Source organism: Somniosus microcephalus, chromosome 13 (genome assembly GCF_052327205.1).
Source record: "Somniosus microcephalus isolate GS21.2 chromosome 13, FLI_Smic_1.0, whole genome shotgun sequence".
In the NCBI taxonomy this organism is placed as follows: domain Eukaryota; kingdom Metazoa; phylum Chordata; class Chondrichthyes; order Squaliformes; family Somniosidae; genus Somniosus; species Somniosus microcephalus.
Genome location: NC_140999.1, coordinates 194684225 through 194710655, shown reverse-complemented (window position 1 = coordinate 194710655; position 26431 = coordinate 194684225). Strand labels below are relative to the sequence as shown.

Here is a 26431-nt window from a genome sequence, read left to right as displayed (position 1 = left end):
ACAGCAATGGAGACAGCAGGAACTGCAGATGGCAGCCAGGTCCAAGCCAAAGTTCTCAAAATTGGCAGCCTTGATGGCAGTGCTGGCACCAACTGACAGCGGCACATAAATGAAATGGAGCATTATTCAGAGCAGATACACTTGCACTCTTCAGCAGCTTTCTCCATACAAAGATCAGCCTTTATATTTGCAGCATACGGACCTTTTGATTAATTTGGTACATTCCTGCAGGTCCCATGGCTCTGAACGAGTTACTGCATTACAGTACATTCAAAATTCATCAGCTTGTTCACTCGTGATACTTCTACTGAACAGAAGTAATTGCAAAATGGTTCACCAATCAAGAGCATAAATCAATAATCAGATGGTACAAGTGTTGTAAAATGTCTCGTGGATGGAGTTTCTTTTTCCCAAATATAAAAAGCGTTTCACAAGACCATGTCTCTTAATGATCATCACCTTCACCAAAGCACTTCGTTGTAATCTAAACCATTTGCACACCACGTTCACAAAGTCAAATACCACATGAGCCTTTATTTCATCATATTCCAACTTTGGACATTTATGAAAATATTAAGAAAATCAATAGTCAGTGCTGGATCATTAAAAAAAGGAAGTAACTTTTACAAGATTACCCCAATTTGTGAAATGGAGATGCCTTTCTGTGCCAACATTAACAGTTAAGTTGAGAAGAGAAAGGCGGAATAAGTTTCAGAAATAAACACATTTGCAATTATATTTAAAACCGATGCCCATTCTGCAGATGATCAACATCAGTACGCATTCTCTGCAAAGTATAGAACTTGCCACTATGCAAGCAATGCGTTTTTGGTAGTTGTACCATATATAAATGCATAGGATCACTGACAAATGAATGTTCATGTTAAACGTCTGCACTGAAGCCATCAAATTGTATTTGGTGCACAGAATGCCTATTGATTCACTGAAGGAAAACGCAGCATATTCCAAACTGTATATGCAAAGTGGTCAGCACAATGTTGAGAGGTAGCACACCAGTGTCTTTATAGCAATGTCAATACAGCAATGAGTAGGCAAAGTAAATCAGACACAAGCAATTTGGACAAGTCAGATAATGAGTTACTCTTTGCCATTTTATGTATGCAGTTTAAGGATCGTACAACAGCAGAACAAGACACTGGAGTTTCATGTAAATATTATGTACAACTTCTCTGTTGAAAATTGAAAAAAGTAAATTGAGAATATACCACTAGGACAAACCAGACAAAAATTCACTCATTCGCTTTTGATAACAGGTAGAATTCAGTCTGATACACACCCTTAAAAAGTAATTGGGAGAGAAAGTAGCCAGTATTCTGCCACAGGTAAATCAAATCTAATCTAACCAGCAATGGCTCGTCTCTTTTGAAATCACACCAACTCTTTTCCAGGAGTTGTAAGAGCAGTGCAAGTGGGGGTAAAAGCAAAATAGGCTTGGTGCTCCTTAGGGAGAACGGAGCATTGCAAGGTTGGGGGTGGTAAAACAAGAAACACAGCCAGTCTTAGCAAACAGGAACTTCAAAAGGGGAAAAATTGAAATTATTTGCGGAGAATTTCACTTTTCTCCCCAGTTGCTAGTTGATTTTCTCAACCCAATGAAGAACAGCAGCAAACCTTTTCATATGGAATATCACTGCCCCAGCTGCTCATTAATGAAGAAACTCAAAACATTACCTCATTATTTCAGAAGCAAATTCAATTGTAAAATATAGATGATCAATGAGGGAATCAGTCAGATAGCTGTGGCCCTCCCATCTATTTAAGTCAGCCTTGGACAACTTCGTTCCCACCAGGCCATCAGATTCAGACATCAGGTGCACTACAATGTCCTTCACTATTTCACACAAAACACAGAGGAAAACAAAAAGACAGCCAACAAATGTGCCATTTGTCTGGCCTAATTTTTTTTTTTTTTTTTTTTTTTTAAAAAAGCAACACAAAGCTTTACATCTAAACCTACAGGAGCTTTTTCCTTTATTTATCACGGAATGCATTTTATTGACAGAAAGCTGCAGAAGATAATGGTGTATGTACAACTTGTTCTTTTACATCATGGTTCAGTTCAAAACTTTGCCTACTGATCTCACCAAATAGATGTAAATGCAAAATTCATCAGTCTGCAAATTACAATGGCGATCTTTAAATGCAACTGCGCCAATACAAAGACGCTTAATATGTTGCATCTGCAGATATCCTGGTCACACAAAGAACAATGCAGTTCTTACAATAGTTCTTAAAAGTAGTTTATGGGGACTTTTCACATTAGCCCACTGAGCAGACCTTGGGTTTAGATTTGAAGAGTTAAACTTGGGTCAAGAGTCGACCAGCAGGAGCTCGGAGCAACATTACCATTAGGTATTACTGCCAAGTAAATTAAAATATCCTGCTACTTTTGCGACCCAGTTTGACTGGGAGCTGAATCTATGCTCATGAATCAAGACCAAATCGGTTCCAAATCCCACCCCCACCCCACATTAAATAAACTCCACCGGTACAGTACATTTGTGGCCCCAAAACTGGAAGCCACTGGGATGCAACATCCTAAGATGTACTGGGACCCGTTACGGATGCTCAGTAGACCAATAAAAGTCCTTTCTCACTATACAATGTAGTGTTGCATACGTTTTAGATCTCCTCTCAACATCATTTGCAAAAACACATCAAAAATTCAAACAAGTAATACGCATTGTTCTTTTTTTTGTTAAAAAATGGCATCACACTTTTACTGATTCATTTTGTATCTTTTACAAGAAACTTACGGATATGATACAGTCGGATTATTGAGTTATGGGTCATTAACAAGACTGTACAGAATTTCCCAGTACAGGGCACTGTGTCTATCCAGCACATATTTGCTTACAAATACATTTCAAAATGCTAGTTACACTAAATTTCTACTAGCACTGCATGCTGGTACGAATACAATGAACGTTTCCCAGTGCCAGAGAGGAATACATTTGCAGCTTGACTTTTTTTTAAAAAAAAAAAACATTGTTACAAGAATTCATTTCATCTTTGAATGGGTTTAGTTCGGGTTTTTTTTGTATACTTTTACAAACCAACAACCACAAGTAACAAAATTTTAAAAAAGTATTAATGCAGAAATGTTACCACCAAGTGGGTCAGCATTAAAAGGTTGGTACTGGCCAAATCCTAGAGCAAGAAGCGTTTCTACTGGCAGCCTGTAGTGGTCAAAATAAGAGTTCCTCACAGTACTCTGAACAGATTCACCACTGGTGCAGCATCAATGTGAACAGTGTGGGTACTAGCAGAACAATTAGGTAACTAGCACACAAGTGAGCTCTACAAACAGTTGAATGTCAAGCCTCAGGTCATACATTAGCACAAGTTCGAATTGAACACAGAAGTGAAACAACGTAACCTGCAGTATGCTGTTTATATACAGCGATCAGAGAGAATGAATGGCTGCTCTCAAACTCAAAGATTCAAATAAAACATACCGTGCCCAGAAGAAAAGGGTCAACATGCACATGAAGAACTGAGTGTCCAACTGATTTGCACCCCAGTTCCTGCCATTTCACGGTGTCTAATGGCAGCTGACAAGAACGCCCAAGTGCACAAATACTATCATTTACACTTAGAAAGAACTGCCCAACCTAGGCTTATGCAAGGTTAGTTATCTGCAGTTACAGATTCGTTGCCAGAGACCGAGCTTCTACCCACTCAACGTTCAGGGTGCCAAAACTTCAAACAATTGCACTGTAACAAAGGAATATGGGTACATTAGCATCTAATATGCATCTGTGCATAGGCTTTATGCTTGCCTAGTGTATGAATAAGCTAACAGTTTCATGGATCTACACAAAACATCCACTTCTGCTAGGTCTACACTATCAGTGGTGTACTTACAATTCCCACTGGACACCTAAACATGGTCATCGGATTCCAAATAATCTGGGTCAAAAAGTCAGCTGCAAACACTTGCAAGTTTTAGGCCATCAGAAACTCAGACAACCTCCATATTAAATAGCTGCGCTAAAGGCGAGCCTATAAGCTCCAGCCTTAGTTTAAAATTTTGGATTATCCCAAGACGAGCTTAACTTTCCTCGATCCCATTGGTCTATCACTGAGGTCAACCACAGCGGACATTGCTTCATCGCAAGACTCGAAAGCAACCATTGCTTCACCCGTCGGCATGTCCTGTTCATTGAACTGCAGACACACCGAGTCGGGAATCACACGGTAACCATAAAAGAAATCCAGGATTTCATCCACAGATACTTTGAAGGGCAAATTCTGCACTTTAACCACTGTTGGGCTGTTGGCATTTAAAGGACCACCGCCAAAGCTCGGCTCAACCCCTGGTAGTGGGAAACTACCTAAACTGCTGCCTCCAAAAATAGGCCCTCCCACTGGACCATCGCCAATACTACCACTGAGCCCAGATCCAGGACCTGGGCCAGCTCCAAACATATTACTTGATCCACTAAAGCTACTGACAGGGTTGAATGGCGGTACAGGGCCATTAAGATTACCTGAACTGCCACCTGGAGAAAACATGCTGTCTCCAATACATGGGAGGAAAGGAGGATCAAGACTCCCTTGGTTTGGATTCTTTGGACCTTTGGCTTGAAACGGTGGATTTGTCTCCATGTCTTGCTTTTGCTCAAGAGTGATTAGTTGGAGAAATGCATTGCGTCCGTTTAATTTCTTGCGATGTAGTCGCTCAGCCTTCTGTGCCTCCTCTTCAGTCAGGAAGTGCACCAGTGCTTGCCCCAGCCCTTGACCATTACAGTCAACAAGAATCTGGACACCATTTTCTGCTAGTCCAATACCTTCCAAAAACTGGTACACGTCACTTTTGGTTACATTGTAAGGAATATTCCATATGTGACCACAAATTTTTGGTGAGCCACACACTTCCTCAGTTTTCAGTGTTACTTCTCTCTTCTGTTCATTTTGCACAAAGTTGTGTGTTCTTTTCTGAATAATTTCTAGCTTTTCCAACATTGCTTTTTTAGTGATTGGATGAACCTGGATGAAGCGACAGCCCATGTACTGCTTGTGGCGACACAACGCTGCTTGGTAATCAGTGGGAGTTTTAAATTCCACAAACCCTTCACCTGTTGCTCTTCCATTTGGTCCATAGGCTATGTAGATGCTGTCCTCTATGAGCTCCAGCTTATTGAAGAATTCCATGATGTGCTTGTTTTCAGCTTCGTATGGTAAGCCTTTCAAATAGACACAGAACTCCTTCTCATGAGGAGAACGTGATCGTGACCTTTCACGTCTGCTTGGAGATTCAGACCTAGATGTGTGAAATGGAGGTAGGCTGTGTCCATAATGCCCAATGGTTGGTGGGGGGCCCATGCTTTTGGGTGCATTAAAGCCAATTGTAGTATTCATCCACTGCCTCTCTGTTGCTGGGAACACGTTGGCAAATCTCTGGCCCATCATCATTTTTCCATGTCGTTTCAGAGCTTCAAAAGTGTCTGAGGGACCATAAAATTTCACCATCGCATCTCTGTTATTACGCCCCAAATGATCTTTCATCATGTGCACTGCATCAACTCGAAGTCCATGAAAAAAATCTCTTACATCTGATTCCATTGCAGAGTACGGCATCCCATAAACATGGACATACAGATCATCTGGATTAATTGGTGGTGGTCCTTTATTCATTGAACTATGGGAATTCATGGGGTGCATGGGGTTCAACGAACCCATGGGACCCATGTACATGGAACTTATGCTACTACTGATGCCCAATGCAGACCCAGAGCCATTCATTCCACTGGGTCCAGAGCTTCCTAGAGGGAGAGTGCTACCTGCATTCATAGGCATGGGTGGCAAACTTGGCATAGGAGGTATAGGTGGCATTGGGGGAATAGGAGCAAGAGGTGCTATAGGAGGAAGGGGAGGCACTGGTGGCAATGTTGGCAAAATACCAATTGGAGGAATTGAAGGCATAGGCGGCAGTGATGGCATTGTAGGTAAAGGAGGAAGTGGTGGCAGTGGTGGTACAGAGTTTATTGTATTCAATGGTGGCATGGTGCTGGCCATAGTTGAACCCATGCTAAACCCAGGGCTGCTAAAAGTGGGATTGAGGCTCGAGGGGGTGCTTCCCATGCTGGCAGCAGAAAAGGTGGGCACATTTTTATTCCCCATGCCTTCATGCAACGAGGAAGCTGTAGTAACCATAGTGGGAGTGTTTAGGTTAGGCATAGTAGTAGGCAAATTACCCCTTCCACTCATACCAGCATTACTAGGTGGCCCTGGTCTGCTTGAGCCCACTGGTGGCATATCCACATTACCAGTTTCAAAACGCCTACGACTGAGCTCAATCATATTTTGCATTTCAGTTTTACTACTCAGTAGGAGTGATACTTTGGATCCTTTAATCGTACCCCCACCACGCATCATACCAAGCCGTGCATCTTCATCTGTGGAGAAAACGATGAAAGCCTCACCAAGTTCACCACCTACAATATGCACGCCACCATCAGGAATGGTTAATCCAGAGAAGAAATGGCGGATATCCATGGTCCCCGCCACAATGGGGAGACCCTGCAAGCGGATGACCACGGCCATGCTGAGCCCAATCAATAACAACCACCTGCAGACGAAAAAGGCACGAACTACGTCAGACGTGTTAGAACAAAACCAGCCGAACCAGAAATGTACAATGTACTTAGCACAGAATATAAGCCATCACAGAAAAACCAGCAAATTCTTTGCATAGAGGAAGTTTTAGGTCAGGTTTTAACAAACATTGCATTAATTTGAGTCCAACTTGCATAAATACCCAAAACTTAATTGCATAGCAATTTAATTAAGAAACCACAACAGTAATGCATTTCTCTTTACTACTACAAATTGCATTTATATAGCACCATTAATGAAGTAATAACATCCTAAGGTGCTTCACAGGAGCATTATCAGACAAAATTTGACACCGAGCCACGAGGAGATATCAGGACAGGAGGCAGGCTGTAAGGAGCAACAAAGGAGGAGAGGCTGAGGGGTTTAGGGAGGGAATTCCAGAGCACTGGGTCTAGGCAGCTGAAGGCACGGCCGCCAATGGTGGAGCGATTAAAATCAGGGATGTGCAAGAGGCCAGAATTGGAGGAGCACAGAGATCAGAGGGTTGTAGGGCTGGAGGAATTACAAAGATAGGGAGCAAGGAGTGAAGAAGGGCCATGGAGCAATTTGAACACAAGGATGAGAATTTTAAAATCGAGGCATTGCGGGACCTGGAGGCAATGTAGGTCAGCGAGCACAGGGGTGATGGGTGAACGGGACTTGGTGCAAGTTAGGACACGGGGCAGTGAGCACGGGGTGATGGTGAACGGGACTTGGTGTGAGTTAGGACACGGGCAGCAGAGTTTTGGATGAGCTCAAGTTTACAGAGGGTGCAAGGTGGGAGGCTGTCCTGGAGAATATTGGAATAGTCAAGCCTAGAGGTAACAAAGGCAGTGATGAGGGTTTCAGCAGATGAGCTGATGCAAGGGCAGAGTCGGCCGATATTGCAGGAGGTCTTGCTGATGGAGAGGAGATGGGGCGGAAGCTCAGCGCAGGATCTAACAGGATGCAGAGGCTGTGAACAGTCTCGGGCAGTGGCCAGGGAGGGCAGCTAGTGAACGGAGTTTGGGGCGGGGACCAAAGACAATGGCTTTGGTATTCCCAATATCCAAGTGGAGGAAAGTTCTGCTCGTCCAATACGGAATGTCGGACTAGCAACGTGACAAATCAGAGGCAGTGGCAGGGTCAAGAGGGGTGATGGGGAGGTAGAACTGGGTGTAGTCAGCGTACATGTGGAATCTGACGGTGTGTTTTTGGAGGATGTTCGTTTTAATGTCAAACTTCCTTACCGATGCACCAATATGCAACATTAAATTTGAATGCAAAAGCAAGCAGTTTGATAACAGTAAACTACAACTCAGATTTTCCCCAGATTTGAAATCATTCTCGCAGCTTGTAAAGAACACTATTTCTCAGACATCCAAGACAACTACAGTAAGCAAACTCTTGCATTAAGTTTAGATGATATACAAATCTGGTGGTCTTTTGCTTCTGTGCTCACTCTGTGCTAATAGCCAATTCTGCAATTTTTAAAGCTAGGATGATCATACCAGTGGTTCTGCAAACCCAATGCATTCGAATAACAATGTTGCAGAGGAAGGAGATTAAAATTCAACATGCCAATCAAACACTTCAAACAGAATTTGCAGCCTAAAACAGACTTGTCAAATGTCTTTGCGAGTTTAACAATACCACTTCAGACACACAAAATAGCAAAAAAATTAGACTCTGAAATACTATATTTAAACCAGAATAGTCTACACGAATCCAAAAGCTACTGCCATTTTACTAAATACCAATTGAAAATTGTAAATCTCAATGTATCAGCTCAAAATTTGATATCAACATGGAGCCTATATAAATCTTAAAATTCAGTATCTAAAACAACCTTTACAGAAGAGAATCTTACCTGTGACCAAAACAGAGGCGTTTCCCTTAAGCAGCTGAGGACACCAGCCAATCCTGTTGTCAACCAATTTAAACCAACTTTACAGACTGCAGAAAGAATAAACGGGATGACAAATCAATGTCTGCAATACGCAATGCAATCAGGCTGTTGTCGTGTACACGAATGTCACCACATAAGACCGCATCTGCAGAATCAGCGCAAACTGAACATTTCAGAATTCCTCACAACTTCCCATGTTATACAGCATTAACCATCACATCTCCTCTTGCTAAATTTAAAAAAGGATGCTTCAAATACAAGACCTTAATCACAAGCCTCCAGAACCAATTGTTGTGGTAAGGAAAAGCACAGAAAAGGAAGGTTATTCAGCAAAAATGGAATGCCCAAGGTTCATCCCAAGTGAAACTTTTGAACACTGTTTTCCCTAACCAATTTTCACTTCTGAAAGAGCTCTTTGCTGGGGTACAGCTCCATGAATGCCTGGGGCCCTCCGGTATCTCACCCAAGTAGCCATGCTAGTGTAAGCCTAGTCAGCGAGCATCAGCAGGCTATTCCACCTTGCAGTCAAGCTCAAACCCGCCACGGCCTGATGCCCGCACATACAATTCCAACAGGGATCACTGGATAGCACCCAGGAGCTGGAACCCAGGAAGGATTGCCCTTCGCTAAGCCAATGCCAATGGTAGTGCCCCTACTGCTGCCCTAGCCAAGATCAGCTAACTCACCTAAGATCAGGGATCAAACCTGGGACTTTCCTGGTCTGCACGGTTCAGCTATTTCTCACTGAGCTACAGGAACTGGGAACGATATTCACTTCCCCCAAGTGAATCAGGCTTGATGGGCTACTGTGTCTTCCAATTTGAAGCAGTGGGGCTAGGCACTTTCATTTGGCAGGAGTCCACAAATAACTGTTGGAATTTAGTCATGGCTTAAAAAGCTTTACAACTGTACACATGTTCAGGAAGATGTTAAATTGGAAGACATCTGCCCTCGTATTGAAAGGGTGGTAGAGGCAGAAACCTGCATCGCATTTAAAAAGTACTTGGATATGCACTTGAAATGCCGTAACCTACAAGGCTACGGACCTAGAGCTGGAAAGAGGGATTAGCCTGGCTAGCTCTTTTTCGGCCGACACAATGGGCTCCTTCTGTGCCGGAAACTGGTATGATATTGTACAGAACAATTGGAAATGAGGGGAGCTGACAGCTGTGTTTTACCAAAGAGAAACTCAGGCTTTCTACCATGTGTGGCCACTATCTATTTACAAACATCACTGGTGTATCTGACACTAGTCATCTGCGGTATTCGATTTGTTACTATGCCATGAATATAATGAAATTGGAATGCTACACAAATTACTCCTGAATTGAAGAGGTTAGCTGTGAGAATTTACTATAAATCTTCACATATAATATAATCTTCCATCCTAAAACAAAATTGCGTATTCTAAACAGATACTAATATGTATCTAAAATACTGTTAGTTTCTCTTAAATTCACAGGCCAAGGCGAGGAGGAGGGGTGTGCACGATACACAGCAATATTCGTCAGATCGACAATGACAAGTTACACCCATACCATTACATAAGTCACTATTTTTCACAGGTCATGAAGGTGCTATTCAAAGCATTTTGTTCAGTGATAAAAGGCAAGTGTTTAGCTCAAGTATACAGATCACTTGGAGCTTATCAAACAGCAACCTTTAGAAAAACTGAATTGACGTTTGAGAATTCCTACTCCACATTTATTTCACTGCAGCCTTTGCACAGATTGTACTTTTCCTATGACCACTTCAACAAGAAACTAACCAATTGCTCATGAAAAAATGTTTACCCAAAGCATAAAAATTCTGTCAAGAAAGCAAAACTGAATGGACAGTTAGCTGTGATGACAAAGCAGTAACCTTGACAAAGGATTGGATGGTTTATATATAGAACAGGTGCAGAGGAGTGATAAAGGCAATAATCTCATTACGTGATTAGCTGTAACTGTGAATCTTGAATTACAGCCATCATCTGAACCCAGAGATTAGACTACAGCCCTGGTATTTTGAAAAATGTCTACTGTAGAGCTCACGGTAATTTTACTGCTAATAGCTGGTGCTCTTTCACGTCACTGATAATCTTCACTGGATTTTGCGAGCCTAACAATTGTGACAACCAGCGTGAGTTTGTGATAATCCACAGTTGGGAAATAAACTGCCAGAGTGCAACACTCAGTTGTAGATTTCAACTTTTGCAACTTGTTAAAATAATCTGATCACAGGGGAAAGTGCACATATTTAATAAAGCAATTCTTTTAAGAGCAATTTTTATAGCTACCCATTTGCTTAAAATGCATTTTTTATTAATTAGCATGGGCAGTCATTATCTGAAACAGGATTTGAAAGAGCCAAATTTAAAGTTATAAAGTGGGTGGCAAGTCATACATGGGGAAGGGGAAGTGCAAAGAGACCTGGGTGTCCTTGTGCACCAGTCGCTGAAGGTAAGCATGCAGGTGCAGCAGGCGGTTAAGGCGGCAAATGGTGTGTTGGCCTTCGTAGCAAGAGGGTTTGAGTACAGGAACAAGGATGTCTTGCTGCCGTTGTACAGGGCCTTGGTGAGACCGCACCTTGAGTATTGTGTGCAGTTTTGGTCACCTTACCTGAGGAAGGACGTTCTTGCCATGGAAGGAGTGTAGCGAAGATTCACCAGGCTGATACCTGGGATGGCAGGAATGACGTATGAGGAGATTGTGTCGATTGGGCTTATACTCACTGGAGTTTAGAAGATTGAGAGGGGATCTCATCGAAACCTATAAAATTCTGTCAGGCCTGGACAGACTAGATGCAGGAAGGATATTTCTGATGGCCGGGGAGTCCAGAACTAGGGGTCATAGTCTAAGGTTAAGGGGTAAGCCATTTAGGACTGAGATGAGGAGGAATTTCTTCACCCAGAGAGTGGTGAACCTGTGGAATTCTCTGCCACAGAGGGCGGTGGAGGCCAGTTCATTAAATATATTCAAGAGTTGGATATATTTCTTAAGGCTAAAGGGATCAAGGGGTATGGGGAGAAGGCAGGGACAGGGTACTGAATTTGGATGATCAGCCTTGATCTCATTGAATGGCGGAGCAGGCTCGAGGGGCCGAGTGGCCTACTCCTGCTCCTATCTTCTATCTATGGTGTAGAATTACTGGAACAATGACAATCAGATGAAAGATGAGAGATTCTCAGTACAGGAGTTTGCTCCCAGTCAGGCACCAATTAATGTGACTAAAAATAGACACAAGACACAGGTGCTGGTTATGGATCATTCAAAAGATGCATACAAGGCTTTCTACTTGTGATAGCACACAGTGCAATTAACATGCCCTCGCAATAAATTCACTTAAAGCTCCATTGGGAGTTTGAGTGGGCCTGGACCAATGATTGGCTGCAGAGAAGTATTCATTGCAACCTAGGAGGTCAGGTTTTACTTCCAAGATTATGGCGAACATTCTGCACAAGTAATAACTGCAGACCCACAATGTGCACCATGTTAGAGGCACTGTTCAGCTACAAAAGATAAATAATGTGGAGTGTGCAGAGGATGTGCACATCTTACAACATGGCTTCTACTTGATCAAGTACCTAGAACAATAATTACACTTCACTTCCCTGGGTACAATTTTTGCACTTGTGTCAATTAGGGATTTTTCTTCTATCAGCTATTCCTGTGATACCTACAAGGTAAATGCATTCTTGTAGGACCACAGACATTGTGCAAGTATACAATTTTCCATTAAGATTTTTGAATAGGTCCACAATACTGTACCTCTTCCTCCACTTTAATCCTATAAAACCGCTCCCTTGCCCTAGGAACACCAACGCCTGCCTAGTTTGTACCAAGGGTCCCGGCTCCTTATTTAAAGCTCATTTGATTAAAAAATATAAAACAGGAAGAATCAGACTTTAAAAAATTCAGGGAATGGTTAGAAGAATTTTGTCATACCAAGTGCTGTTAGAATACGGAGCGAGTTATCAAAAGCGACTATTGAAGCCAAGTCAATCACAACATTTAAGAGATTTCAAGTCCGAAAGAAAAATATTGGAAGTGCAAGGAAATGAGATTGGAGTCGATAGCTCCAATGTGGAGCATGGCCCTGACCAGAAGGATGGGCTGAAAGGCCTCCTTTGGAGCTGAAATTTCTATGGTTAAAAAGGGACAGTCACTTGATGGGTTCATATCACAGAAGTCTATTTTTATTTTAACAAAAAGAGGAAGACAATTATCCTTTGAGAGCTTAAGTTGCAGCAAGACAAAACTTACTCAGAACCTGACAAATCTCAAGGTATGTGTTTCCTTAGAAATTTCAAATCATCACTGGTTCAAGAACATTGCTAACATTCAACTTATTTACTGATGCAACCAAGCATCTTTTATAATAAAATACTGCTTTAAATTTATATTTGTGAATTTTTCCATGCTCAGAGTTTAAAGGATGTCAATACTAAGGAACGGAAAACTTTCCCTGCCTTAATCAGCCAGTATCAGCACAGAGCAATCCCAGGTCAGCTACAGCACGGCCAAATGCTGAGTAAAGCTTCCTCTACCCTGCAAACTAACTAACTTGTGCTCAACCTCAAGAATACACCCCTGCTACACTGATGGAACATTTCCATCCCCTCACCGCTATCCTTGTGACACAAGTGAAACTGCCATATTAGTATCAATTGTGCCACATTTGGTGCATCTGTGAAATTAAGAATGCCCAACCTCATGTGATGTAGATTCTTACCATCAGAGGAGGGGGAGAAACTTGTAAATATGTCTGGATTCAAACCTATATCCCACATTTGAAGGGCTGTATTTAAAAAAGATCAGCTGGCAGCCGAGGCAAGTTCAATAAACAGAGAAAAAATGTTACTAAACATAAAACAGTGTGAACTTCCCAAAAGGACCGTTTGCTGGTAAAATATGCAGGTGACAATTTCTTTGGTTATTAATAATCCTTAGCCAGTGAAGAAACATCACTCTATACAATCAGCACAAGATATGGAGTAACTAATGCTTTAAAAAGAGGGAGTATCAACATAATCCCTTAAAAATTAAAACATCCTTTTGTTTAGTTCCATTCCTTTGCCACTTTTAATTTAAACAGAATACTGACATCATTGGGGATACTGACTTAAAAGGAGTTTCTTGGGAAACTGCAGGAGTGGAATTAACCCTCGTCATAAACCCAGTGGTTTCCCCAGTAATAGGCATATGTTAATTCTGATCTACCATATTCAAGCACTTCCTTTTAAGTAAACCACCCCCTCCAAAAATCCACAACACTCACTGTTTAAAAAAAAGAAAATGGTAGAGGTGGTAACCAGTAGCTGCCCACTGTGTTTACAACTCGATAGGTTGGTGCCTAGAGGGAAGGATTTTACTGTAAGGCATATATTCCTGTATTCACAGCCCAGTGAAATTTTAATAATCCCCCCCCCCCCCCCAAAAAAAAAGGGTTGGTAAAGATTAGGAACATTCAAAGGATTCATCTGCTATAGACAATCAAACAATTTTTTTAAATTTGGAATGTGCACGCCAAGAAACTCAAAAGAAGTAGATTATGAATGCTACTGAATAGTAAAGATCATCTGTAAATCTTCACAGCAAGTCACCTGCCACACAGTGTCGTACAAACAGTAGAGTTAAATACAAGGTGCTCCAATGTACAATTAGATAGTGCATTTATAGTTCGAATGCATCATCTTGGCTCACTGTGAATCCCGTGTATATGTGGATAGTGATGCTGACACTCAGCGCTGCAACTCCTATTTGCATGTTGTAACTTCTGATTTATGGGAAAATAAATCTAAAGGCTACAGATTTAATAAAATGTTCAGTCCCTGTATCTTCAGGTTAATCTAGGGATAAAAGCCAACCCCAGCAGGTAGGTTCCCTGAAACCAGAGTCAGTTCAGAGTGTAGCTGAATTTGCCATTTCTACAATGCTTGATGCTGCCGCTCGTTACTTGCACAAATTAGTCCGCCCTTAGATCGTAGATCCAGGGCGGACAGCATCCACACCACAAGAGATCAGACATCTGCACGATAGCTTGCATCTTTGCAGTACAAGCAATGGCTGCTCTATCACAAAGTACTTGCATCACATCAATTCCAGTCAAATCTAGATCACAGATAAGACACTAGCTCAGCTACCTCATTGTTACAACTGCCAGTAAGCTCTTAGTGATGCTATGAAGCAAGTGAAAGCAGGGACAGGGCTTCAGACCAATTTGGTTTCATTTGCTAAAACTTCTAAAAGAGGAAAACGAAGTTAGCACAGAATCAGTTTAGTGATGGGCTCCACTTTAGTCCTTGACAAAGACTTACACAGATATATATTACAAACATATCACTGTTCAATTGATCCGTACATCTATAACCAGTAGCTGTGAATTGAATACAGCGGATTGTGATGCATCAAGCCCTCTATACTGGCCATCTGCCTATGGTTTCTAGAATAGCCCACATGTTACAATGCTGATAGTTCCTCTGTACTGGTCATTGAATGTATAAAGTATTCATGCATCTACCTGAACTATGCAAAACACCCAGGGGTTAATTGACAGATTTTGCCTTCCAAACATGGGCTGAGTGGATTTCGGAGTTGTCTAATGCCTGGGTGAAGTACTAGTTGTGGGGGCAAATTGATAGAATTGCATAAGAAAATATTGCACATTAAATCATAGTCACATCAATGCAATTTATTGTATGGTGTATTAGTACCATTATGCTAAATAATCAGAACACCACCACCAGATTTCCTAGTGAACCAAGTAGAGGGTAGAATCGAAGATGCTTGATTCTTGAAGGTCTAGTTATGCAAGATGTTCTTCCGTACACAAACTGCTAAGTAATTACCTGCTACAGCAGTCAAACTATTTTCTTTTTTTCCTTCTTCCCTCCCACATGGCAGCTGTCCTTCACTCTGCCAGCGCAATTCACGCCCCATCTCGAGCCATCCTTTGTTCCTTAACCTGTCCCATTACCCCCTCCTCTCGCCTTCAATATCTCTCAATGTCTCTTCATCTCTCCTGCTTTCTATCCGATCACTGACCTTCCCTTTTGTTCTTTCAGCCCCTCCCCCTTTTCCCAGCCCCTAAACCGGCTTTCCATTTCCTGCTTTTTTCCAGTTCTGACGAAGGGTCCCAGACCTGAAACGTTAACTCTGTTTCTCTCTCCACGGATGCTGCCTGACCTGCTGAGTATTTCCAGCGTTTTCGGTTGTTCTAGCCAATCCACTGGCCGTTGAAGGCCTGTCATAGCATAACCACATATTGTATGTATTTGCTCCAAATTTCAATCACACAATGGAGTAAAACTACTGCCTCTTGCCTATCATGCAGATTTGGGCCATAAACCTAACTTGTATTGTTTCTTAAACAGAGTGCCAGCATTACAAACAAGTGCAACCAAGACATGTTGCAAAAGCAACATTGGATATTTTCTTAAGCATCGTAATTTCAAGTACTCTTTACTTTCACGGCATTGTTACAGATTGTCACTAGATTTAGCAAAGCTGAGCCAATACGAATACCAAAAATTGCTTCTTGTGAAAGCTACAGAAAAAAACCGTACATTTATATAGTACCTTTCCCCACCTCAGGACGTCCCAAGGCGCTTTACAGCCAATAAATAACTTTTTAAAGCAGTTACTGTTGTAATGTAGGAAACACATCAGCCAATTTGCACACAGCAAGATCCCACAAACAGCAATAAGATAACGACCAGATCATGTTTTAGTGGTGTTGACTGAGGGAGAAATATCATCCTAAACACCATGGAGAACTTAGTGTCAAGGAATCTTTTATGTCCAGCTGAGAGGGCAGACTCAGTTTACCATCTCATCCGATGGACAGCACCACAGACAGTGCAGTAGCACTCCCTTGGGTACTGCACTGAAGTGTCAAGGCTCTGGACTTGAACCCACAATCTTCTGACTCAGAGGCAAGGGTGCGACCACTGAGCCACAGCTGACACAAATCCTTCAGCCCATTAATGCTAGGTCTCAGGATCGTGAACTGCTGCTTTGTAATTTTAAAACATCACTTCTGGCAGAGTCTGGTTAGAAAACAATGCCATTCATCTCTCAAAAATGCCAGATTCCATTGGGTCCATAGAGGGAGATTTACACTAACTTCTGTTGGATTCAGGAAGAGGAAGCAGAAAAGCTGGCCAGGAGTCTACACCAGTAAAGCATCCTTCCTAGCAGTGACCAAGGAGAGAGACAGATGTTTTCAGGCTGGACTGCCTCATCCGTCAGACTGAGCAGAGCAGGGGCACAATACTAACAGGAGGGTTAAGAAAAATGAGGAAAAAAAATTCTCCCACAATGCTGATATTTGTACATAGCGATAAGCAGCAACCTCAACACTGTTCAACAAGTCTCCTTTGCTTAGGACAGACAAAAGAATCATTGCCTGAGAAACAGGAAAACCAGGTGCCCTACTCCCAGTATCTGCCAATGCCAAACAGACTATTGTGGGAGCGAGGCACAAATTAAACCCAACTCCAATTTCCTCCTCCCTCCCTGGCCACTGCTATTTACTACCTCACAGCCACAACCAAAATCAGAAGCGCACAATGTGAGGAATCACACATACCCCATTTACCCCGAACTGGATCGGCAGTTGTGACAGCATTGAAGGTACTGGCAAATTAGCTAAGCTCGCAACAGAAGTGCAGAAATAAACTTCCTCAAAGGCTAGAGGAGGGTTTGAGATGACAAAAACACAAACATTTGCATATTTAAGCCCCCCTAAAATCACCAACATTTGGTTCCTTCGTAACATGCTACACAGCACAAATTCAACTCGAGCCACAAAATCAGCAATACAAAATGTGCAGAGTGCCAAGATGGCCACTGGTCCAGACAGCGGTTTCTTGACATGCAAGAAGCTCCATTATACCATTTTTGGTGGTGGCCAAATGGCCAGTGATTATTGTCCTCCCTTCTTGTGCAACCACATACAGCAATCACAACAGGATAGGGAAGCTCTCCCCTAGAATCACATTTGACAGATGACATAATTACCACTCTGAAAAGTTCCAAACTATGTAGTGAATTCCAACAGTATTGCCATTTATTACAACACAATCACCAACCAGAATAAATTGATCATTTAACACAGCTCTGAATACACGATATGCACCAAGCAACAACATTGAACATAAACACCAAGCCAAAAACCTTAAAATGAGCTACTCAAAGTAAAACAAGTCATAACTGAACATTTGGGAAGAAGAAACTGTAACTTGTAACTGCGGACATGAAAATAAGCTTTACACAATTGTAAATCAGATTCAGGTTAATGGCATCTTTTCAAAGATTACACAAACATTAAAAAACAGCAACATTTACACAAGCCCTTGTCATTAAAAATGCAACAGTTTGAATAAACCAAGCATACTCTTACACAATTACTGCAAGATTCAGCATATTATAAACCAGAAGACCTGTACTAAATTGCTTTAGTTCTTGAATACAGATTATCCGAAATGTGATCAAAAAGAATATCATTGCAATTTGTTAACTTTCTCAAAACACAGCACAGACTATTACACAACAATGATCACAGAAGGCAGAATCTTGCAATTTTATCACCAGCATAGCAAGTAAAATGAAACTCTAACAGTGCTGCAAAACAAACTATAACTTCAGTTTGTTAAATAGTAAACTTGTACCGCTTTATACATCATCCCATAACAAATCCATTAATAGTGAACAAAGCTTATAGATTCCAAGCTCATTATACAAAATTATGCTTCAAATGCTACTTGACCTGAAAAATAACATGGCCTTGCCAAATACATCAGTCATTTTCAAACAAAGAGTTGGTCAATTTCAGATCAGTTTCCCATCATTCAAGATCAACTGATCAAAATTGGTTCCACAACAGAGCAATATAACGACAGTACAAGAATCTTTAGCCCTCATTTGCACATCACCAAATTAAAACACCCAGTTTGAAATATTCCAGTTTTTTATTGCCATAGTAACAAAGGTACTGTAGAGCTGAAAGCACAGGCATATTCTGAAAGCTGCAAACAAAGCTCAGTGTTTGTTACATTTTTATTTTAAAAACCAACGCTGATCATAAATAAATAAATACATTTATTTCAGACCAAAGCAGACAGCATACCACTGCTTCCACAATCATCCTTGAACAGCGACCATCAGCAAACCAGTTTCACACACAACAATCCAGAAGCTTCTAAACCCTTTTGAGAATTAAGTGCTCGCTGCAGCTTGCAAATTGAACTCATCACATATATATATATATATACACACACAATTTCTGAACATTTCTCATTTGAATGCTGGACATATGCCCAGAGAGTCCTGCAATAATTAACTTATCTCTGCTGCAGAAATGCTACAGTAATCCTTAAAAAGGTTAACGAAGAAGATTACACACTGAAATATAGGATCTTTCTTTTGCTCGATCACACAGAAAGGAGGAACTCTACAATTTTAAGCAAGTCTGAGAAAACAAGCAACATTCATACCTAGTGAAAATCTGTCTACAACCGAAATAAATTCTGAAATTAAACACACGACAAAATGTAACTCAAAGACACAAATTCAGTCTACATTTTCAAATCCTTTAAGTAGTTAGGGGGGAAAAGTGATTTTTTTTTTTCAAATTCTATTAACTGGAAGTAATGGAGGAGGATATCAACACCAGCACGAAAAAAAAATCATCTTTTAAGCTGCTTATTTCTCATACATATAGAAAATGTACTTGTTACCAGGTCAATGAAAACAGCAAGCCAATTTGCATGTTTTACTTGCAAATTTAAGGCAAATTAAGCTTTAGCCATTCCCCTCCTCTTCAAATATTCCACAGTAAAGGATCTTGCAATTCAGCCTCTCACACAGACCGAGATGTCCAAGAAAGACAATACCCAGTAGCTTTAAGTCAGTTGAATTTAGCCTGTACACACTCCAGCAGCATCTTCGAGACCAAACACATCCCATTCATAATAGTATGAAGACTGGAGTGAGGATAATTCTTGATGTACAATTACTGATTTTAACTACATACATTTATTTTTAGAATATTTTGGCAAAAAGGTAAAAAAAAGTTTTATATCCTTGTGAAAAAGAAAATAACCTACCAGTAAATTACACTATTTTGACAAACTGAAAACAACCACCTGGACAACACCTTTTTGCATGATTATCCAACGAAAAATGTTCCTTGAATACAGACAGAAATCCTCAGGGTGGTACTGGGCCTTACGAGCTAGGATGTCTCGGGTTTGATCCATGGGCTGTGCTGATTTCAACAACGGAAAAGTTGGGGATTCTAGGATTGGCCTGTAGGTTTGGAGAGAGAGGAGATCAAGGGGGAAAAAAAAAAGAGGTGACTAGGGAAAGAAATTGGACTGATCTCGATCCAATGACACTCTTGAATATGTGGAAATGGGTAGAGTTGGCTCAGCTGTGATGTGACCCGCATTGTACGAGTAGCAATTGAGATTATTTTATTCATTCTCAGGATACGGTTGTCACAGGCAAGGCCTGTGTTTATTGCCCATCCCGGCAATGTTGGTGATACAATGGAGTAGCTTGCTATGCCACTTCAGAGGGCAGTTAAGAGTCAACCACGTTTGTGGGGGACTGGACTAGTTTATTGGCTGGATCTGGCATGTTTCCTTCCCTAAAGTAGATTAATCAACCAGGTGTCACGTTTACTGACACCAGATTTTTAAACCTGAAATGGTGGGATTTGAACTCAATCTCTGGATTATTATTAGACCTCTGGTTTACTAGTCCAGTAACAATCACTACACTACTGTTCCTCTAATGCATGAAGAATGGTAATTTGGATGTGAAAATAAAAGGCAGAAATCACACCTATCGACATGCTTTTAACAGTGCAAAAAAGTGCAAGATGGCATACCCTAGCTGCAAATAATAAAAGATCTCGCTCAATTCCTTCAGTCCATTGCAGGAACTCGTAGTTATATGTTGGGAATAAATCACAATTTCAATTTCCTGCACTGTAAATGATGCATGGACTTTTCCAGCTGTCGGATGATGTCCATCTATTATGAACGCATTTAAAAAAATTAATCTGACTGGCTAATGGAAAATTATGTTCTATATATTATCTAAGTGCTTTTTTTAAGTCTACGGGTTGGCATCAGATTTCACAGAAGGGAGTTTTTTCCAGGAAAGGCTGTCAGGTGAATTCAATGAGTGAAACGACGAAGTGAATTGGAATATATGGGGGTCCTCTATTTTTGGAAAAACATACGTTATATATTTTGTAGTAATCTTTCTACATTGCATCAACAGCAGTGAAAGGACACTGTATCCTAGATCAGTTAGATCTTGTATAACCATATTACCAAAGCATGACATTCAGTCCAAATAGTACAGCACATACCTCCTCTATCTTTCAAAGCCACTTGCCAGCAATTTAGAAAGCAGAATTGGGCCAAAATAATTCATGTGCTCAGGATTACACGCCTAAAAAAGAAGGCTGGATGGGAAAAGTATAGTTTACAACAGAATTTCAAACAATTCACACACAAATCATTCTCCCAATAATAATCAGTGTCACTTTAGAGCATTTAAAAAATACAAGCAAATATAATGAGAAAATCTACATGCTAAAAACATCTCTGAAATACCTTTTGGTGTAAAATTTGATCACAACATTTTTATAAAGTAAAAGTGAGTAATCAAATTTCTTGCTTCTAAATAAAACACTTACACCTGCTTTCAAATGTTTTGGCGAACCTTGTACATACAAGTGGTTCAGTAATCCGGCAATTCCAGTAATCCGGCAATTCCAGTGGGGAGAAGAACATCTCGTGAAATTAATTTTAATGAACAGAAAAATCATAGGACATGATTTCCCAAGATGCACCCCCTACCAGGAGAGCAGGATTGTGGAATTGCCCCATAATGAAACATCACTACCACAGAGCTGTGGCTCCCACAATTGAACAGCCTGACGACACTATCAAGAGTGGCCACTGGGGCAGGCCAACAAAAGTCAGCACCCACGAAGATGCTTCTCAGTGCAAGCTAATGCTTTCAGAAAGCAAGGGAGAAAACCTGGGAACACGGGGCCGGGTGCAGAATAAAACTCCCTCTAATAGCATGATATCCACTTTCAAACCACAAGATAGCCCCAAATTTTAAAAATACGTAATCGGCTATTTTTAATTCCATAAACAAGCACACCATAGCTTAAGCATTCAGCTCATTCTAATGGCTGTTTTCATTCCACTCACACACTCAGGAAAATCCTGCGCAGAGTAAGCATTTCCCCAGAAATCACAATGCCGCCAATGGAACAGATGGCCTGTAATAACCAATTAAAACTGTGCCTGCAGTTGCAATACAAAAAGGGTAGAACCAATAGATCTTTCTTTGAACTAGTCAACAGTTAGGTCTTCTACAATATCATTGAGTCTTATCACCTTTATCTCCAGTAAGCCTGACTCCAATTTGATTATTAGGTTTAAAAACGTAGATTTGTTTGATTTTACTCAAGTCTAAACAGTGACACATCGGGATCCAATGGACACTATTTGATGGAAAGACTGAACATAATGTACAAGTCGTGTATAAATAACAGCCAATGGGCTCTTAATGAGTTTCCTGTTAGCCACACCACCCATCTCCAAGTCTTAGAGAGAGCAATTTAAAGGTAGTTCTGTGCTCTGGATTCATATCCACCAGCAACTTAAATCAAGATGGGTTTACTTAGCATCTTGTAAATTAGTGGACAGAGAAGAGACTGTCCCATTAATCTGGTCAAGATTCAATCCTGTTCTAGGTGAAAGGGTTGTGTTTTAGGCAGTACCATCACACCCCCCTTTAAATTTCCAATTTAAAATAAATTCAGTGCCTGAAGCTGCAGAGGAGGGAGGGAGAAGAGAACAGAAGTCAACTCCATATCACACTGCAGCGCGGTCCTTCTAGTCGGTCAGAGCCTACTCTATTTTCAGAGACTGCGGTCGATTCAACTTCAATAGCTATCTGCAATAAAGCTTTCCAGATTCTAATAATTGTGTGCGGGGTGAAAAACTATGCTACAGCCCTGATAATTTGTTTTTTGTAACTAAATTTGCAACGGCCTGACGAATCTCTGGTACATATCGTGTCCACTGGCTCCACACAGCACAGTCCTGGACGAGCAGAAACCGGCATTACTGACAATGTCCAGATTAGAATATCCCATGAAAGGAGTAGGCTAACCTAGAGAGGAGAAAAATGGAACTCGCTTTAAAAACTTGGCACACGGGCTTCCGTGGTGGCTCAGCAAGTTTATCCAGAAAGTATTGTGCCATACACATCAGGAAAGTGGCAAGATCTTAAGCCAGTGAGGCGGGTGGGATATGGCAAAAAAAGATTCCTGCTCCTGAAAGTCTGTGCGCTCATTTGTGGATAACAGGTGAAGACAGATCAGACTCGGACAAATAACCCCGCTGACACTTACCATCGAGGCTCATGTGCAAATTATGGCCATTTGGGCAAGGCACCAGAGGGTGCTTCATGCCTGCAGAGATATACCCTGCATGGAGTCAGCACATTCAGTAGATACAGGAAGAATAATTGGCAGAGAAAATAAATTGCTGCATTAGGATGGCAAAAAATCTTCAAATATTTGTACACGCAGAAGGGCAGTGGATGTATTGTAGACTGCAACGTTAAATATCGATTATTATAGTTCCTTTAAATGTGCCCGTGTTCCCTGTAAATAAACATTTATTCTGAAATCAGCAGCACAGAAGGAGGAGCTTGTGAGACAGACCAATTCCTCCACAGTCCAGCTTTGCTATAGTCAAGATCAGGGAATTTTAAAATGTTTCATAGATTTAGTTACTAAAATCACTTAATATCTGAAGTTTACTCTATTTTCTCAGTAGCTGCATCCCCTCTCACTTGGTTTGATTTATTTCTTAGTCTGCACAGTTTCAAGTCAAATACTCGTTTCTCCAATTTAAAAAAAAGTTTCAGACAATATAAAACCCAGGATCTTAGGTAATTATATTTGCCTGGAGCTAATATTAACCCCCAATACTTTTAAATGATCTCTATTCATATATTGATTTCTTCCAAAAGGCACATTATTGGTTGGGAGCATTTAGAATTGGGTGTGTTTAGAATTTAAGAGGTTCTAATTGTTCAGAATTGAAAAAATAATTTTTTATTCATTCACGGGATGTGGGCGTCAGTGGCAAAGTCAGCATTCATTGCTCATCCCGAAATGCCCTCGAGTGTCTCGCTGGGCCATTTCAGAGGGCAGTTAAGAGTCGACCGCATTGCTGTGGGTCTGGAGTCACATATCGGCCAGACCGGGTAAGGACGGCAGATTTCCTTCCCTAAAGGACATCAGTGAACCAGGCGGGTTTTTACGACAATCCGATTAGTTTCATGGTCACCATCACTGACACTAGCTCTTTATTCCAGATTTATTTAATTAACTGAATTTAAATTCCCCAGCTGCCGTGGTGGGATTTGAACTCATCTCCGGATTACTAGTCCAGTAACATTACCACGATGCTACCGTTCCCCAATAGCTATCTAAATTCAAGGCCTAACTAAACATGTCACAGATTATTCCAAACTAACCAAAGTTCCAAATTAACACCAGAGTCTACATAAGCAGTTTGCAAAGCCAAATTAATACAAGACTCACCCTCTGGTCTACGCTGGGATGACCGCTGTACCTATTTGATGAACATAGCAACCAACTGTGCCTGTAACAATCTGCGATCGCCACTAATGATTTCCCCATCCCACATCCGAGTTCTAAATATACACAGTCTATCGTAGCACAAATGCTGCTGGCTCTGCTCATTCCCAGCAGTACTGGACTGGAACTGGAGCAGTTCCAGCTGGTGCAAACAAAAAGACATCTTTACTACTCACTAAGAATGTGGTTTAAGATTCACATCACATTAACTAAAAACCAAACCATTACTCCTTCCTTTTATACATATTATTAAAAAACTTTTGATTTAAAAAAAAACTCCAAAAAACTCATTAGAAAAATAAAGTCAAGCACAGGAACCGTACACCTCACTCACATCTAGCACAGTAGATGAAAACAGGGTTACAAATGTGTTTTTAAAGAACTCTAGTTTGAGATTCAAACGTATAACCAATACACAATTGCACAAGAACACTTGCTAAAGTACAGACTAAACACAATTAAAGTGTGCTCGATCAAAACTGCTCCAGGGACAAGCTGATGCGACAAAGTAGACATTCTAACAACGCTTCAGCAGAAGCTACGCACACAACAAACCAGACTTAGCTGACATCCATTTTACAGCAAGGCCCTAAATGAAGAAAATAAAATGTTAAAAATGCAAGTAGAATACAAATTGATAAAAAATAAATAGGAGCAAGTCAAAAGGATAAGAAAACAAACAACCCAGATCACAAATCAGATCAGTCAGATAAAACCAAGTGCAATGCGCATCAACTCCCTTCCTTTTTGGAAGAATACCTTTTTCTGCTGTAACTTCAATGTTTATGCTTGAGATTTTTTTTTTTTTTTTTTAAATCAACGAAATAAGCATCTAACTTGTTCTACACTCAAACCCATTTAGCAAAAAACAGAATTGTCAATGTTCTGAAGGCGCTATGATCCAACACACGCAGATAGTTCGCTGAAAGGGATGCACACCACGACCATTAGATCAAATAGACCTCGCAGCTTTTCAAAAGGTGCAGCAGCCGCCACAAAAAAAAATGAAACCAGTAAATACCTGCAGATTATCAGACACGAATTCTGAATCTTGAACAGCTAAAAAAAAAATGGCCAATGTATTAATTTGCCTTCGGGGGGAGGGAAGTACATGGGTGGTGCTGAAATCCTCCTGGGGGGTCAGATAATCAGAGCTAGGAATACCATCGGCTGGCGAATGTTACACTACAAACCCGAGCGTGTGCTGAGTGAGTGAAGAGTGTGTCTGGGTGCTGGGAGGACTCCCGGGCGGTATCACGGCCCCCCTCTTGCTGCGCCCGCACACTCTTTGTCTGCTCCCAAGGCGCGCTCAGAGCGGGCGGGCGGCTCACCTCAGATCCCGGGCGCGGCCTCCCCGCACACACCACACCCCGAACCCAAACCCAAACCCCGCCAGCCGAACTCACTCCACAATCCGACCGCGAGGGACCCGAGCCCAGCCCCGGGGAGGCGGATGCGCCGGGTGAGTGAGCGAGCGAGTGACTGAGGCCTCCGCGGCCTAATCTCCCTCCCCAACCCTCTCAAATAAAAACTCCTGAGGTAGGAGGAAAAAAAGGCTGCATTTATATAATTAAATACACCGCGCGCACACACAGAACCCGCGGCGGCCCCGCAGGAAGCTGAGTTACCGAGCCCTTACCGGTAACACGGGGGGAGGGAGAGGGGACTAAAAAGGCTTAAGACGGGGGGCGGCTGTGAGTGAGCGAACGGACGGACGGTACTCGCGCCGCTCCCGCTCCTTTCCTCACTCGGCAAACATGGCGGCGGCGCCCTGCGTCACCGCGCGTCATTACGTCATCGCTCCCTCCCCCTCTCTCTGACGTCACCACTCCTCTCCCATCCCTGGGGAAAAATGAGGAGTTACTGGATTGCGAATAGGACTGGCGTAAAATTGTTTTTCACTATGGGTACCTGTACTGTTAAAACTGTTGATTTTTCTGTAAAATTGACCACTGCATTTGTACTGTTAATCCTAAAGCTGTTTTTAAGGCTTTAAGAACATAAGAAATAGGAGCAGGAGTAGGCCAATCGGCCCCTCGAGCCTGCTCCGCCATTCAATGAGATCATGGCTGATCTGATCCTAACCGCCAATCCACTATCACAGAACCATCTCCTGAATCTAACAGAATTAGACACACGAAATAGGAGCAGGATCAGGCTACACGGCCCCTGGGCCCGCTCTGCTACCCACAGGGCCATGACCGATCCGAACCTAGACTCATGTCC

General features: G+C 41.6%; 2 protein-coding genes and 1 long non-coding RNA gene across 10 annotated transcripts in view; 1 reads left to right on the top strand and 2 right to left on the bottom strand.

The window, feature by feature from the left end:
• Positions 1–25952, bottom strand: part of cpne1 (copine I) — a 141333-nt gene extending 115381 nt beyond the window's left edge. For 2 of the 6 annotated variants that reach the window (XM_086005916.1, XM_086005910.1), the window contains exons 1-2: positions 25845–25896; positions 25227–25264 (exon numbers count right to left, since the gene is read on the bottom strand). The gene's annotated coding sequence lies outside the window, so the exon portion shown is untranslated. Of the gene's footprint in view, positions 1–6449; positions 6541–8470; positions 8539–20878; positions 20975–25226; positions 25265–25844 lie in introns of those variants that run through there. The other 4 variants (XM_086005915.1, XM_086005911.1, XM_086005912.1 and 1 more) reach the window with 4 other exon arrangements.
• Positions 1094–25925, bottom strand: rbm12 (RNA binding motif protein 12). 2 transcript variants are annotated; one of them, XM_086005909.1, is made up of 2 exons: positions 25845–25925; positions 1094–6595 (listed from the first exon to the last, which is right to left on the bottom strand). In XM_086005909.1, the coding sequence occupies exon 2, from the start codon at positions 6568–6570 to the stop codon at positions 4060–4062; it is 2511 nt and encodes an 836-aa protein (XP_085862035.1). In that variant the 5' UTR covers positions 6571–6595; positions 25845–25925; the 3' UTR covers positions 1094–4059. The 2 variants fall into 2 exon arrangements, with proteins under 2 accessions (XP_085862035.1, XP_085862034.1); XM_086005908.1 differs by lacking the exon at positions 25845–25925 and adding an exon at positions 8471–8556.
• The window catches only part of LOC147108943 (uncharacterized), a 60285-nt gene continuing 59349 nt past the window's right edge, over positions 25496–26431 (top strand). The window contains exon 1 of one of the 2 annotated variants that reach the window (XR_015080691.1): positions 25496–25667. This is a non-coding gene — a long non-coding RNA (uncharacterized LOC147108943). Of the gene's footprint in view, positions 25745–26431 lie in introns of both variants that reach the window. The other variant, XR_015080693.1, reaches the window with a different exon arrangement.